This window comes from Taurulus bubalis (genome assembly GCF_910589615.1).
Source record: "Taurulus bubalis genome assembly, chromosome: 19".
Classification (NCBI taxonomy): domain Eukaryota; kingdom Metazoa; phylum Chordata; class Actinopteri; order Perciformes; family Cottidae; genus Taurulus; species Taurulus bubalis.
The window spans coordinates 8,041,786-8,057,581 of NC_136607.1; the positions used below are offsets into that span (position 1 = coordinate 8,041,786).

General features: G+C 41.7%; 1 protein-coding gene across 1 annotated transcript in view; it reads left to right on the forward strand.

The window, feature by feature from the left end:
* The window catches only part of cntfr (ciliary neurotrophic factor receptor), a gene marked incomplete at its 3' end in the record, with an annotated part of 202,516 nt that overhangs the window by 111,064 nt on the left and 75,656 nt on the right, over positions 1-15,796 (forward strand). The window contains exon 4 of the mRNA XM_079234913.1: positions 10,775-11,008. Within this exon, the coding sequence (XP_079091039.1) occupies positions 10,775-11,008 (234 nt within the window). The remainder of the gene's footprint in view (positions 1-10,774; positions 11,009-15,796) is intronic.

Genomic DNA, 15,796 nt, shown 5'->3' on the forward strand with positions numbered 1-15,796 from the left:
GCAGTTATAATCACTGTCACACAGAGAGATGTGTGCATGTTCAGGTTTACTGGTGGAAACATTATTCAGTGTTCTAGACCAGCGGTTTCCAAACTTTTTAGGCCACGCACCCCCTTCTACATCCCGACCGAGTTCACGCACCCCCAATCCCCCACACCTTAAAAAAAAAACGCAACAGAGCCTATTTATAGCCGCATAAAATCGGACCAATGCGAGGACTGTTTGCTCGCGCGTGGCGTTTGTTACAAGATTTAGTCCGCTGTATACATTTCAGTTACACAAGGCGTCACTTTTAAAGAGCAATAAGGATGGCGAGGACACACGCACAGGCTCAGAGGCAGATTGCATTTCACATGTATTTACTTAAACACAGTAAGCCACGTAAAGAACAAAGAGTGGCACATGCGTAGGCTCAGAAACAGATATAAATAAAAAAGGAGGAGTCCATATGAGGATTTTCACATGCAGCGCAGGTGGCTCAGCCTGCAGCAAGAGAGATAGAGAGGGAGAAAGTGAGAGACGTGAGTCTCTCAAAGTGAGAGACTCACGTGAATGAGACTGCAATTGTTTTTGGCTGTTTTGTAACTCTTCCAATTTTGATCTAAAAAATGTAAGGGGCTTCTGACTTGCACTGGCATGCTTGGTGTTCAGGTGGCTGCGCAAATAAGAGGGCTTCAGACAGCTGTTAGCCAGAACCTCACTGCACAACACGCACTGTGGCTTCAGGCAATCTGCATTGCCAATCCAAGTGAAGCCCAGACCCAGATAATTGTCATCATATTTCCTCTTTTTTTTCCCAGTCTGATGCTCACTCTCGTCTCCTCTTTCTCCGACTCCCGGTCGATTTCTTCTCCCGGTCTCTCCCCAACGCACCTCTCTGTTTCTTTCGCCTCCGGTTCCTCCCTCTCTCTCTGTCCCTCTCCTCTTTTATTACTGATAGCTTCAGATGTCCCACCTGACAGCTTCCCCAATTTCAGCCAGTTTAACATATTTTCATGGATGTTGCTGAATGAATGAAATGACGTTAGGTGCATAAGCTAGGCTAGCTAATGTGTACGTAAAAGACAGTCTGGCGGCCGGAAGTGCATCTATTTATTAAATTGTATGTTTTTAATTTTTAATTTAAATCTTACAAAGGGAAATTTTATAATTAAAAAATCCTAACTAATTTTTTTTTTAAATGATGTTTAATATTAATTTTTACACCATTAGGCCACCATTACATTTTTCCTCTCGCACACCCCCTAGAGGCACCACACTTTGGGAATCCCTGTTCTAGACTAACAGTGACGTCTCCTCAAAGTAAAGTGGTATAACAGTATGACATAATATGGTCAAATAAAAAGTGCTGGTACATTATACATATTATGGCATATAAGTGTAATATTATGAAGTGAAATGTAGTAGTAGCAAAACAATATTCAGTATAGTATAGCAGTATTGCATATTGTACGTATTAAGTCTACAAAATATATATATATACACACACACACACTACCGTTCAAAAGTTTGGGGTCACTTAGAAATGAAAAAAAAGAAAAGCACTGTTTTTTTCAATGAAGATGACATTAAATGAATCAGAAATACACTATACATTGTTAATGTGGTAAATGACTAATCTAGGTGGAAACGTCTGGTTTTTAATGAAATATCTACATAGGTGTATAGAGGGCCATTTCCAGCAACTATCACTCCAGTGTTCTAATGGTACATTGTGTTTGCTCATCGCATAGAAGACTAATGGATGATTAGAAAACCCTTGTGCAATTATGTTAGCACAGCTGACAACAGTTATGCTGGTGAGAGAAGCTTTACAACTGGCCTTCCTATGCATAGCATCACATTGTGGGTTCATTATACTCTCAAAATGGCCAGGAAAAGAGAACTTTCATGTGAAACTCGCCAGTCTGTTCTTGTTCTTAGAGATGAAGACTATTCTTTGCGAGAAATTGCTGAACATTTGTCTAGGTGACCCCAAACTTTTGAACGGTAGTATATGTGTGTGTGTGTGTATATATATATATATATATATATATATATAAATATATATATATATATATATATATATATATATATATATATATATATATATATGTACACTTGGGTATTGACAAAAGAAGAGAATTAAAACCCATAATGATCATAGTTTGTCAGCTTCTCGACGAGTGACGCTGTTCAGCACTGACTCGCCCGTCACTGCCCACTGACCCAGTGACAGGCTGGCATGAAATGGATTGCATAATACTTTAATTATTCAGTAATTATAATCCTTTTTAATCAACCGATAAATGATTATCATATTTTTGTTTTAAATAGTAGAAATTGGCTCATCAAGTTCACTGAGCTCAACATGGTATTTAGTCAGCTAAATGGAATTGAGCCGTTATTAATTGTATTATTTATAACTGTGCTTTTTTCCTAATGTGTCACGTCAACATTATCTTCCTGTGAAAAGGGTCTATTCCCCAAAAGATCCTTTCACAACTCCATCCTGAGCAGAAGTCTAACCAACAAACACCTGTTAATTAAAGTCAGTGTTAAGAACGCAACTATGAAATGTACGCAGCTGCTATCTGGAAAGCTTGTGATTTGATTGATGCGAACCATATCAAGATACAGCCACAACAGCAGGTACAAGCAACGTCAGACCACCAACAAGCCAACACACGGTTTAAGAACAATAATGAGGCAACTCACCTGTGAAGTTCCACTGATCTTTAACATTCCGGTTACATTGGCAAATGTTATTATATGAATAAAATACCAACTGACTGCAGGTGGGTAATTTAAAATTAGCCAGCAAATGTGCTAATTGTCCAAGAATTCTCCGTCATTGACAATATCTTGGAATCAGATTGGCAGCTTTTGATTGGCACCTCACGTGAGCCAATAGGAGCTTCCATGTTCTGTCCACATCCTACAATAACCAATGGGAATCCGTGTTGAAAGGTAGTGACTGTCCCTCTTCTTTCTTGAAACCTACGAGCCTGTTGCAAACAATTGAGCTAAACTCTTTATCTCTAACTCTAAAACGGTGAAATGCTGCTTCTTGCCACAACTAGGACTATTAATGTGACCATTGTTTTTTGAAAAGACATACTCTTAGAAAAAGGTGTAAACTATGAATTCTTTCTGGCATTGTTATCAAACTGAAACTTGGTTCAAGGTAAGGTTTCACACTGTGGTACCATTTGGTTTTAACTGCCATTGAGTCCCAGCTTTAGTCATCTGCAGGCATGTGTTTCTAGGATAATATCCAGGTGGAAAATTAAAACCATCTACTTCAATGTGTTCAAACGTCTATTTTTCAATGCCAGTACCTCTTACAGTGATTGTGACTACTGGTTTGTTTGACACGATGTGTATAAATCACTTGTAGCTTCAATAGGACTTGCCTTTAGCTTGTTTGCTCAGCACATTGATAGCAATCTGAAAGATAACACTGCATATAAACATGCTGTAAAGCCAACAGGTTTGCAGGGCCACTTCCACCTTTCGTGTGGCTTGGTCTCATAACAAGACATTTTTCACACACGAGGCATGCTGCGATTAGAAGAAACCTATGATTCATGGGAAATGAGTATAGAAGTAAACCCTCTTTATGCAAAGTTTTTCTTAATTTTCTCTTTGGCCTTTCTCTCGTAACCACCTCATTAAAGACTAACCTGCTGACTTCACCCGATATTATTATTATACTATTTCAGCTTCAGTGCTTTTCTATTCAAATTCAGACACAACTTTTTTTTGGAGCAGCTGGAGAACATTATTTGCAGAGAAATAATAAATATGTATCGCTGAAGGCAGCCTAATGATTTGAAATGACTGTGGCAATGGAAACACAAGCGAAGGCCAAAACCAGAGGAAAGGTACTGGATCAGGGGCCTTGAGCAACAGACTAATCAGATGTAAATAACCCATGTGGGATCCCATTCAGATTGTGTTTCTTCGGCTTACTCTTAATAACCTGAATAAACACAGTAATTCACTATTTATCTCATAATTTCTTCACGAATGAAATGATTCGTTTTTTTATAATATGTTTTTTTTCTTACGATTATTCACAATCATTTCAACAGTTTGTGTTTTCTGAAAGTTATGGGTGGGAACAAAAGATGTGTGTCTGTTTGGTTTTCTAAAACCACGCAAATTGACCAAATCCGCTAACACTGTCTCTATATCATGAATCAAGATTCTGTAACTGCAGCGCCGATCTATTTCTCCCCTCCAAAGTATTTCAGAATCCCATTTAAGTGAACTGTTTAACTGTAAAATTAGATCACACATTATATGATAAAACATGATCCTTTTAATTCAGCTTTCAATTTTCAATTTAAGTGAAAACACAGAAGAAAAGTATCTCTCTGCAGAAAATGAGATCGATAGCCACCGCTCTACCAATCACTGTCCAGCTGTGTGCATGTTACTCCTCCGTGCCGGTATAGATGACTGAGCCAGCTTCACTATATGTGCAGCCACAGAGTAAAAAAAAAAAAGTGATCTTCTAAACTGATAATTCTCCCGGGCTCCATCTCTGTGTGTCAGCCAATCCAATATTCTACTGTTGGACTTTCAAAAGGCACGGCTCCCCTTAGGCATACAAATGTGATTCACTGATAAATGCGCTAGAGAGTTACAGCCCGGCTGGGAAGCAGCACGGTCTGATATGCACATGCCAATGAATCCTGGTAAAGGGCTCAGCACACGGAGAGCTACACACATTGTCACAGACGGACTTGCACACACACACACACACACACACACAAACATTCACATTGACACGCACATGCACGCACACACTGTCACGGACAGAGGAACACAGGGAATATAACACTTCGAGATGGTAAATCAGAATGCCAGGGCTGAACTTCAATTTCATTTCACGCCGCCGTTGTGGAGTCGGATCGTAACTTACATCTTTTTACACAAGCGCACGCTTCAAAACACACACACACACACTCTTCAAAACGCACACACTCGCTAATGCCAGCACGGACAAGTGAAGTCACGGATCAAGCGAGAAATAGAACCACTTTTACACATATTGAGAGGCAGAAAATTGAAAGGCGTAAACACACACACACACACACACACACACACACACACACACACACACACACACACACACACACAGGGCTCAGGTAGCTGGTTGTCAATAATTATCATTCATCAACTTTTTAAATCCAGTCCAGAAGGTTTGTGAATGTGTTTTGCATGTGTGTTATGGGTTTTGTAGTTGCGAGATTTAACTACGCATATATCTGTCTGAGTATGTGTGATTGTCCGATTGTTTAGCTGTGGGAGACTGGGTTTGACTTTGGTGTGCCCTGATGTTGCGGAGCAGAGGTCCCGGTTTTGAAACGCTGAGCTCTTTTTGTGAAGCCAGTAAAATGATGATGATACAAGGATCCATATAACAACTTATGAGACCCATCTGCTTGCTCATCCAACACCCCTGTTAGCCGGACTGTATCATTTTTATTCGGTGCCTTTCAAAACTGTCCCTGTAAGACCACTACAAACGTTTCACATGACAAGTTCGGGTTTTGCTACTTCTGGGGCTTGACATTCTGAGGAGGAGTGCATTTAATCACACACAACTACAAACACATTTCAAGAATGACTCAATAAAGTCCCAAATCGTTTGACACTGTGGTCTAGATGCAGGAGTCCAGAAGACCAACACAATCAATCCCTGTATCATCATCAGTACCAGTCACACATCCAAAGTTCTCTGTCACATGCTTGCCCTGCTGCTGCGTGTGCTTCTTTTAGGTATTTGTGCGTGTGCATTACAGCCTGTCAACCCGAAATCACGGGCGCTCTATCAAGTGACTGCATTTATTTCAGCTCAGTATTCCTGAAGCTATAAACGTCTCCCTCCAAGTCAATGCCCTCACCTCATCAGCAGACGTTTGATGATGCTGCAGTGGAAAGGTAGAACAGTGTTGTACCCGGTGGTGCTGGATGTTTGAACAAGTAATTGCAGCAGTGTGTAATCAGCTAATCAAACAGTGGGGCCACTTGTTCTCATGAATATCCTCTCTGACACTTGGCTAATGATAATTTGACCTTAATTGATCTTTCTGCTTGAATTACGGTTAATCAGGGCACAAAGAATAAAGACATGAATTTGCGAGTGTGCCTCTGTTCACATATGGCGGAGAACACACCGTTCGTCGCCATCTCCCTCGACTCCTTTCCGCTCTATCTCACAGTCCTTTTTTACTTCTCTGCTGTAAACCATCGTCAGCAACTTTTCCTCCCATTCTTGTTTGCATGTTGATGTGCACAATTTAAATGTTTGACTTTGCCAAGTATGTGCTGCGGCATGTGCGTTGTGTGTTCATCCCTCATGTCAGTTTAGCAAGCAGCCCACGGACCCCTGACATGGAGCGTATTGCTCGTGGGTTCATGTGAACGCATGCGTGTTAATTATTCCGGGTATAGACTCCAGACAGACACGTGTTGCTTGTGATGTCCTGCAGGTCTTAACACCGCTGACCTCACAACATGACATTATGTTGGCTCTTTATGGTAATGAATCTGCTCTGGGAAAAACACCACAAGGCTGCATCTGAAGTGCAACACCCTCGGCGCCCTGAATAATCCCACTATGAATAAAACGTGCGTTTTCCCTGTTATGGCGAAGATGTAGTTGATTCTTCCTGGCACACGAGAACACACCAGATTTAACTCACATGAGATTACTTTCAGTCACACCCCTTCAATTCTGTTTTCTGTCATTATTTATCTGTTTCTAATCCTTCAATTATCACTGATACGACTCGCTTGACTTATTCATTGCAGTGCCCCAATATATATATATATATATATATATATATATATATATACTTCAAGTTGTGTTAGACTGTTTAATCATGAGGGGCCCCGTCACTTGTTATCAACATACATAAGTAGAATAATGAGTACAAATAGTACAATTGTGAGGGAAATATATGGTTATTATTCTCATTTGGTTGGGAATAACAGTGTTCCAATGCTGCTCACAATGCCATGCCTATTACCGAGAGATCAATAGCACTTGAGCTGAATGTCATTATGGTTATTAGGCCTGCTTGTGTGTGTGTGGTAATGAGGCACGAGGACATTATGCAGGGTGGTGCGAGCGCCTGTGCATAGTGATCACATGAGTATACTCATTATCGTGTCCGCTTGTGTTTCTGCCGTTGCTACAAGGCGTATTATGCATTTGCGGCGTGATCGGAGATATAGCAAGCACTCATGAATGCTGAAGTTTCAGAAGCGGTATTTTCAAGGTGAGAGAGAGAGAAATTGATGGAGATTGGAGAGGGAAAGGTGAGCAGAGAGATATACGGAGGGAGAGCAAGATAAGAGAAACGGAGACGGCGAAAATAACTTGCAGGAGAACAGACAAAGGCAAAAATAGAAGGGAACAGCAAGCGATTGCCGCGGCTGAGACGGCGGTACCCGAGTTTGCACATGACACATGCACCTGAACCAGAGTGTCTAAGATTAAGGAGGATTTTCGTATTTTCAACAAATCTCATAAAAAGACCGAAACCAACAATGGACTGATCCTTTTATCTAGTGTTGCCCTGTGCAGCCAAAGCCTTACGGAGCCTTTTTCTCCGTGCCAAAAGAGCTCCATTGTTGTCCAGAAACTATTCTAAATAAAATCAATGCATGTTTTTTTCTTTGACTTAAGTGCCCAGCTATTTTTGGAAGTGACTTCACTATATGTATTATTCCACGGCAGTAACAGGGCTAATTATGACAATTCATCATCATTGATCTGTCCACAAAGATGAACATTTACAAAAAAAATAAGATCTTGGGCTGGGGGCCACACACAGGGGTATGGAAGTCAGAGTACTGAGAGATGAACTAATGCCATGGTCAATGCCAGCCAAAAAAGAAACACATTTTTTCCTGTGGCCATTGCACACGTCACAAGTCATTCCATTACCTGCTATTAACCTTTCTGCTAGCCAGAACCAGATGGATCCATCTTGCAGGTGAAAAGGAAAGTAACTTCCTTGTCTGAGTAGCTTGATGAATCAGAAGAGTCGGCCTTATAGCTCGCAGCTGCAGGAAACGTCATTGTGGAACACTCGGCAGACCGGAAAGGAAAAATCTCACAACGTGTCGGCATACAAGATATTTAACATCATCAGCATGTGGCTTGTTGGCTTTAGAGGCTAATAGTTACTGCTTAAAAATGTGTCATGTCATGTTTGAAAATGTACACCTCACATTTAATCCATCACGTTTACACAAGTTCATGGCGCACTCCTTAACTGCCTGGTATTGATGTGTTTTTAGTTCAAACAACACCATGTCAGCGAGAGAACATGAAGCACAAAGAAAGAACAACTAAATGAGAGAAACTAGTGAGGAAAAAAAACGAAAACTGGAGAACTTAAAGTTCAAAGCAGGATATGGGTAGAGGCAGATAGCAGGGAGTGAAGAGACAGGGGTGGAGGACCAGAGATAAAGATAGAGGCCAACTGCCAGAGCGGGAGAACAAGGAGGAGAGGGTGAACCTTGATACGGCGGAGGGAGAAAGACAAGAAAAAGTTAAAGGGAGAGGACAGAGATGAAACATGATGGAGATGGAGAGGGAGCAAAGGCTAGACAGAAGAATGGATATTGGAATGGACAGACAAAGAGAGGGAGTGATGCAACCCTATGAAGATAAGGAGGATGGGATGTGGCAGCGAAGGGGGGAGGGCTGAAGAGAGGAGGTCAAAGAATCTGCGCTGTGCTAAGAGTCTCAAGGACGTTCACAGGGGAAAAAAGCTCCTGAAAAGGTCGTTTCAGCAAAGATATTTAGAAATATATATATATATATATATATATATATATATATATATATTCCTGCTTATGAATACTGCTTTCTGATCACTTTAGTCGGACTCTCCTCCAACAGCTTAATGCCACCTAAAGTTGGTCAAAGCAATTTTAGGCAGGGACCTTTTCTAAGTTTTTAATAACAGTATCTCACTTTGATAACATAGTCGAGTTAATAACACTCTACAAAGTGCCCCGTGGAATTATGATTCTCTCAGAGACTCGCCTTACAAATAGCAAGTGTAACGCAGGAACGTTCCTCTTCTCTTCTCCCTCCACTTACTCATCACATAAAGCACAAGGGCACTAGCGGCATCATCAAAGCTAACATCAAAGTAAAACTTTATGGGCTTTTTTTTTTCTTCTTTTTTTACTGAGATGCAAATAACTTCTTCTTTTTTTTAATGTAAATAAAGTCTCACATCCGTTCAAAGTGACTCGACCGAGGAGGAGATCAAAGAAGAGGGGCATTTCCAGCCACCAACATGCATTATGCACGCACATTAGTTGGACTCGGGGAAACGGCGAGGCCGGGCGGGGCGATAACTTGGATGGACAGACGGAGGGGGCAGAAAAACAAGAGCAGACAGTGGGGGGGGGGGGACAAACAGTGTCAGGTTAATGTTAATGGGGACAGGGATCTTGTCTTATTAAATATTGATGACTCTGTTATGGGACATGAAATATACATGAAACACTACGTTTGACATCCGTACCAGCTGCGTTAGATCGAGAGAGGGAAGCTCGCTCAAGAAAAAAAAGAAAACGGCAAAATGAGAGGCATTGTGACGAGAGAGAGCGAAAGAGAGGGGAGACAGACAGACAGACAAAAGGGAAAGACATGGAGAGAGACATCAGGGTAAGACCAGGATCTTGACAGCATCTGATCCCAGGCCAGCGGGGGCCACTCTTTTTTTTGTCTTCTCTTCATAGACGAGGGCTTTTCCTAAGACGGGGATCAATATGGTATTGTTGTTTGTTGTTGTGCTGTTGATCCTCAGTGTTTAAGTGTTAATCTGAGGTCTTCACTCCGTGTGGTCATGACAGGGCCCATGGGACTTATAACCAGAGCAGGGCTCCTAACCCCAGTGTCCTGGCTACAACTCCCATCGGGCCCACATATATCCCTGAGTCCCCGGGGTCACGGCCCCGACAACTTTTCTGACCCCGTGGACAAAGGCAGTGTTTTTGTGTCGGCCCGTGAGGTCATTCATAGAAGCATAAAGGCAACGTGCGCAACACAAGACTTTTGTCTACATTCTCCCTGTTTTGGAAAGTAAAGATAGCGTTTTCCTCCAGTGCCTCTGTAGGTCTCGGTGGAAATCAAGTCAGGCACAGTGTGGAACAACATATGAATCTTTTGTTCCCATTCTTAAATGTCATAATTATCCAAGGTAGACTTATCATATGCTATGAGATTGTGAAATGATGCTATACGGTCCTGTAGAAGCTGCACGGACAAAATGGACCAACACTGCAAGTGGTTTGGAAACTTTCTTGTATATTAAGAAAAGGGTTCACCGCAATAAGCCACGCAGCTGAATCTGTTTTCCTTTTAGACGGTTAGTTGGTTGAAGCGACTGCCACTAGCTAGGCAATGGACATAGGTGGACAGTGATACATAACCCCATAATACTTGAATTGAAAGGCTTGATGTATGTAATGATAATTCCATTCAGTTTATTATTTTGAAAACTGTCATCAGATAATTAACTCAACGTTTGCCTCAGTGTGTTTCTCAGTGTTAGTTGCTAGAATGACGTCTCCACGCAGAATAACTTGCTTGATGTATGTGCTGATATGATTGAAAAGGTTTCCCTATTGACCGCCTGCACCCATCTGCTCAGTCAGTATGCACACAGTGATTTAACCACGCAGACATTTGACTTTTTAGCAGTTGATATCACTTACACTTAACCTCTGCCTCCGTCTTTGTTTCCAGTTGCTAGGAACCAGTATGAGCGAATGGGCAGTGATGTCACCATGCAGTGCGGCTCCCTGGACAATGACGCGTCGGTGTCATGGAAGGTGAATGGGACAGATGTGAAAGCCCAGCACCTCCTCGAGGGCCCCAGACTGATGCTGACCGAAGTGGACCTGGGCCATAACGGACTCTACAGCTGCTTTCAGAACCCGCACGGAGAGAGGCGTGACACCATCTACCTCCACATCGGCAGTAAGTACCCAGACAATCGCCCGCCGAATGTCATTTCATATAAGACATGATGAATCTTTAATCATCCCAAAGGGGAAACTGGGTAATTGCTGCAGAATAGAAATGAGAAGAAAAAAAAAGAAGTGGTGCCACTGACCACGATGCAATCACCACTCCAAAGGAAAACATATGATTTATTAATAAGACACATTATATACACTTTTGCGTTCATATATATATATATATATATATATATATATATATATATATATATATATATATATATATATATATGTATATATATATATATATATATATATATGTGCAAAAGCAAAGGCAACAACAATGCAATGATTACGGCTGTCCTGCTGGCTATACGCTTCCACTTGAACTCACAACACAACGTATGGTCAGACAGCGCAACTGAATTTGACCCGGTGGTTCGAGAATATGAACATGTCAACTAGGTGCAAACCGGCTGAATCTGCAGCAGCTGTTGAGCTGGCCATCTAAAGGGACTGGGGGCATGCGATTGGCTGAGAGGCGAGAGGATCGTGACCACGCCACTGGTATGAAAAGTGACATCATTGAAATTGACAATATGAAATACAAATAATATAACTTTTAATAGTGAGTTATAACATTTGAAGGGCCGAACATGATGATAGCAGTCCTTGCGGTCGGAGCCGCTGCCGGCTGACACGCTAATGATTAGTTGTTAAAATGACATTTGGATATTTTACAGTTATGGCTTTGAATTTCAATTATCATGCACAAGCTAAATGGGCGTCGGTTTAACAACATGTCACGGTGGCGTGTCGGCATAGGCCTCCGTTGAGATCCATTTATCTGATGGTAGAGGTTTATTTGCTGGGCTAGTGCTTAATAATGCGATTGAAATGGGATTGACTTGTAAATGACAAGTAGCCTTAAGGTTCATTGGAATAAAAATATAGTATTTAGCTAATGATCTTTATTATAAAGCACCCTTTTGGCCATCGGTTGAATACTTTCTCTTCGACATTATTAGCTTAACACTTGATTCTATATGGCCCCTTACTATCAGCAATTAATATTTACATTACAACTTGTGATTCCACCATACATAGTAGCAATGTTCATTTCTCAAGAAAATCCAGGATGAGTGTGTTTTCAATTTCTTTATATTGCAACCATTAATACCTCAGATGTATTGTGACAGCTCACTCCTCTAATCTGCACCTCCTCCCTCCGGTCCGTGTTGGGCTGTTGCAGTACATCTGTCACCGCGTCAGTGCTCCATGTTTGATGCCTGTGTCTATTCTGAAATGACGGTTTTGAGGAATAACATGTTGTAGTCAGTGAACTCATGCTTCCTTATCGTAGCAGGGAGAAAAAAGGCATTATCTCTGCTTGCCAGTTCCATCACATACAGTACAAGCGATCATGTCTCCCTCCGTCTCTCGCTAATATAAGGAATCGGCAACGGTTTAAATTTAATTCCCGAGGGTATCACGCTGCAGCTTCTAGCTGGTGAAATTAGATACATTTTTGGGCATCAGTCATGGCGGACCACTTCAAAACGGTGCCAAAACTGGCACATTTCGATGCACTGCAGTCGAAACCCCATCGTCCATCATTCCCGTGGCATTGGAAAATCGGAACACACACCAGATTTCTTATTTTTGACACTTTTGTATTATAAAGTCCACCTCGGGTCTGAATCGGACAACAGTTGATTGAAAGAAAGGTAGACTGGCTGCCCTACCTGAGTCAAGATGTCACCACAATGTCATTAATTTTGAGAAATGAAACAAAACAGTATAGGGACGAAGAAAAAACGTGACCAGAAAACATCCCCATTGGCTAAACAGGAAACCACACCTGTATGATTCCACCCACGATAGAAAGCCAAGCGCACCTCCCATCGAGATTGCATCCCAGACCGAAGTTGGACGCAGCATTCCCATGCAAATGTTTGATGAATGAGACTGTACGGGAGTGTGACAGATTGGTTAATCATATCGCCGATGATGAATCACTGAATGCTGAAATAATACTAAATTAATGAGAGTTTTATGTCATTGTAGGTTATGTCAGCAGGGTGAATGATGCAATGCATAAATAGACCAGCGTGTGTGTGTGTGTGTGTGTGTGTGTGTGTGTGTGTGTGTGTGTGTGTGTGTGTGTGTGAGTGTGAGAGAGAGAGAGAGAGATGTATACCTCATGTCTGTCTGCAAGCTACGACATGCGTGTGCATTATACTCCTTTTTCACTAGCGGCCATTTTCTGCAACATAATGACACTTTGGTGGTCTCCAACAGTGTGTTAGATATGGGGTGAGAAAGTTGGATATATTTGTCTTGATATCAGTTGGTGACACACACACATCAACATAAATTCTGCATCCTCATCTATTACCCTCTTTTTATTTTTCTAGCCTACTGTATCCCACCACTCCTGTACTTTTCTCTTGTGTTCCTTTGTCTCTCTCTCTCTCTCTCTTTCTCTGCCTTCCCTCCCTCTTTCCATCTCTCTCTTTTGATCCGCTTTTTCATTATGTTAACTGTCACCTACAAAACTTTTAAGTGTCACGCAGACACAGCGCTAACGACGTCATGACAGGCTACACTTTGTCGTGATTACCATCATGATGATAGTTTGATTTTATGCACTGTTCCTGGCGCACACCGGGGGCTTGTTATGTTTTACACGGATGTAAGTGTTATCAGGAGAACAGCACAGAGCCATCTGTCTGTGCCTTTTTTTAATTCCTTTTTTAAATGTTCTCCTTCACCCTTTGTCCCTTTTCACCTGAAACTTTTTTGACCTTCCCATCCTCCTCTTTCTCTCTCTCTCTCTTTCTCTCTCTCTCTCCTTCTCATCCTTTCCTGCATCCATTCCTTCTCTCCTACCCGTCTTTCTCTGTTATCTTTGTGTCTCACTCTCTCAATATCCGTCTCCAGATGCTCCCGTACGTCTCCCCCACTCCGTCTCCCTCTGCCCCTCTTGTGTTTTGGCTTCTAGTTTTGCGGCGGCATCTGTTAGCTGTGTGTTTACACTGGTTTGCATTAGGGATGGAGGACGTCATACTGTGACCCCCGGACCCGTCTGTGTGTGCGTGCGCTCGCTCCACCTTCACGCCCCTTTTTTATGGAGCTTTCGTGAGGAACGCGTCAACACAACAGCGCGAGGAGGCCGCAGTCGCTCACGCCTTGACTTGTATTTTCATGTGAAAGTTCAGTTTTGCCCTCCTCTTTGCATTATTTCACCATTGTATATCTCTGTGCGGTGTTTATATTCTGCCTGTCACTTTGGATACATACAGAGCTTCAATTACTCAAAAGAAACTTCAAAAATATGCTTAAATATGGAACCGTGTGCTTGTGTATGCTGATGGATAGAAGCAAGCGACTTGTGCCTGTTATGTTATTGCAGTGTGGTGTTTAAAAAAAAAGGTACCTTTCTCGTATTTATGGGATGAGACACACACACACACTCACACACCAGCACTAGAGTGCTAGAGGACATCTCTAGACACAATCGTCTAAAAGAGTAGTGTTGTTCAATGATGAAGAGATAGAAAGTGACAGACTTATATAGAAAAATGAAATGGCATGAACAGTAAATGTTCATTATAATTTAATAAGTAAGAGGTCGTAAAACCCGATAGCTCTTCTGTAAAATACAACATCCCTTTTCCTTTGCCGTCAAAACGGGGGGAAGTTATTGCTGCCCTGCCCTTTTCTGGCTCTGTCCATTCTTCTGTGTATTTCTATCTTCAATGGCCGTCAGCTAAACACAATTTATAGCGAGCCAACATTGGCTGCGCGCAGCCAGTTATTCAGCCTCCCAGCAAACACAACATCAACTGCAGTGGGTCCTATCTGCAGCCAGTCACCCCGGTGACCTGGTGACCTGTCACTGTCGGCCTGTGAGCAGCCAGTCGGCTAGCCGGCCCGTTTAAGTTAGTTAGTTCATTCTCTTAACTGTCCTCACAAATGATGTGAAATGGACAAAGTTCATGTTTTCTTTCTGACAGATTATTCGAGAGACAAAGAGGGTACCCTTTTCCCAGAACACCCATCACCGTAATGACAAGGTTCTCAACATATATAATGAAGAAAAACATTTACTTTGTAAATCATTATGAAGCTTCTGCAAAACAAGACAAGGGCGTACTTCCTTTAGGTTTGGCATTGAATCATTGTTGTAAACAAATCCAGTCAGAGTCGCTCTCAGATCCCAGCGGTGCCATTATGTAAACTGGGTTGCGGTGTCGACTTCTTCTCCCCCAAACGCTACAAATGATAACACATAAGTCCTAACCGCCAGTGTCATGGCCGTGGGGAGGGGTTGTCAGGCCAAGTCCATTTGGCTCTTTTTCTGCAGTCTTTTAGTCTCTGTCGTTCTCTCCCAATCGAACACGTGTCTACATTACCCTGCTATATCTACAGTATGACTCACCAGCATAACAGATATACAGCTTGAGAGGAAAAATATTTGTCTACCGTCAGAGATTTTGTGAGATTTCTGTTCGGTGGTATCAATCAGGATCTCGTGGGCGTTATAAGAAATACATCTTTATCGGAAAATGTATATTTTTAGCATTTTCATTTTCAGCACTGAAGTATCCAAAAGCGTTATAATCATGGTTACGTAATGTTTAAGCAGATAGTTACCGATTAAAATAAACCAATTGCTTACTTACTTCCTATTATCTATACACACCATTCTAATTATTTGGTTGTATTTTTGTTAAGTAAAAAGTAAGGTACAAATTAGATTAGATTAAATCTTAGCTGTCTTGTGAGAACATTTCAGTGACAT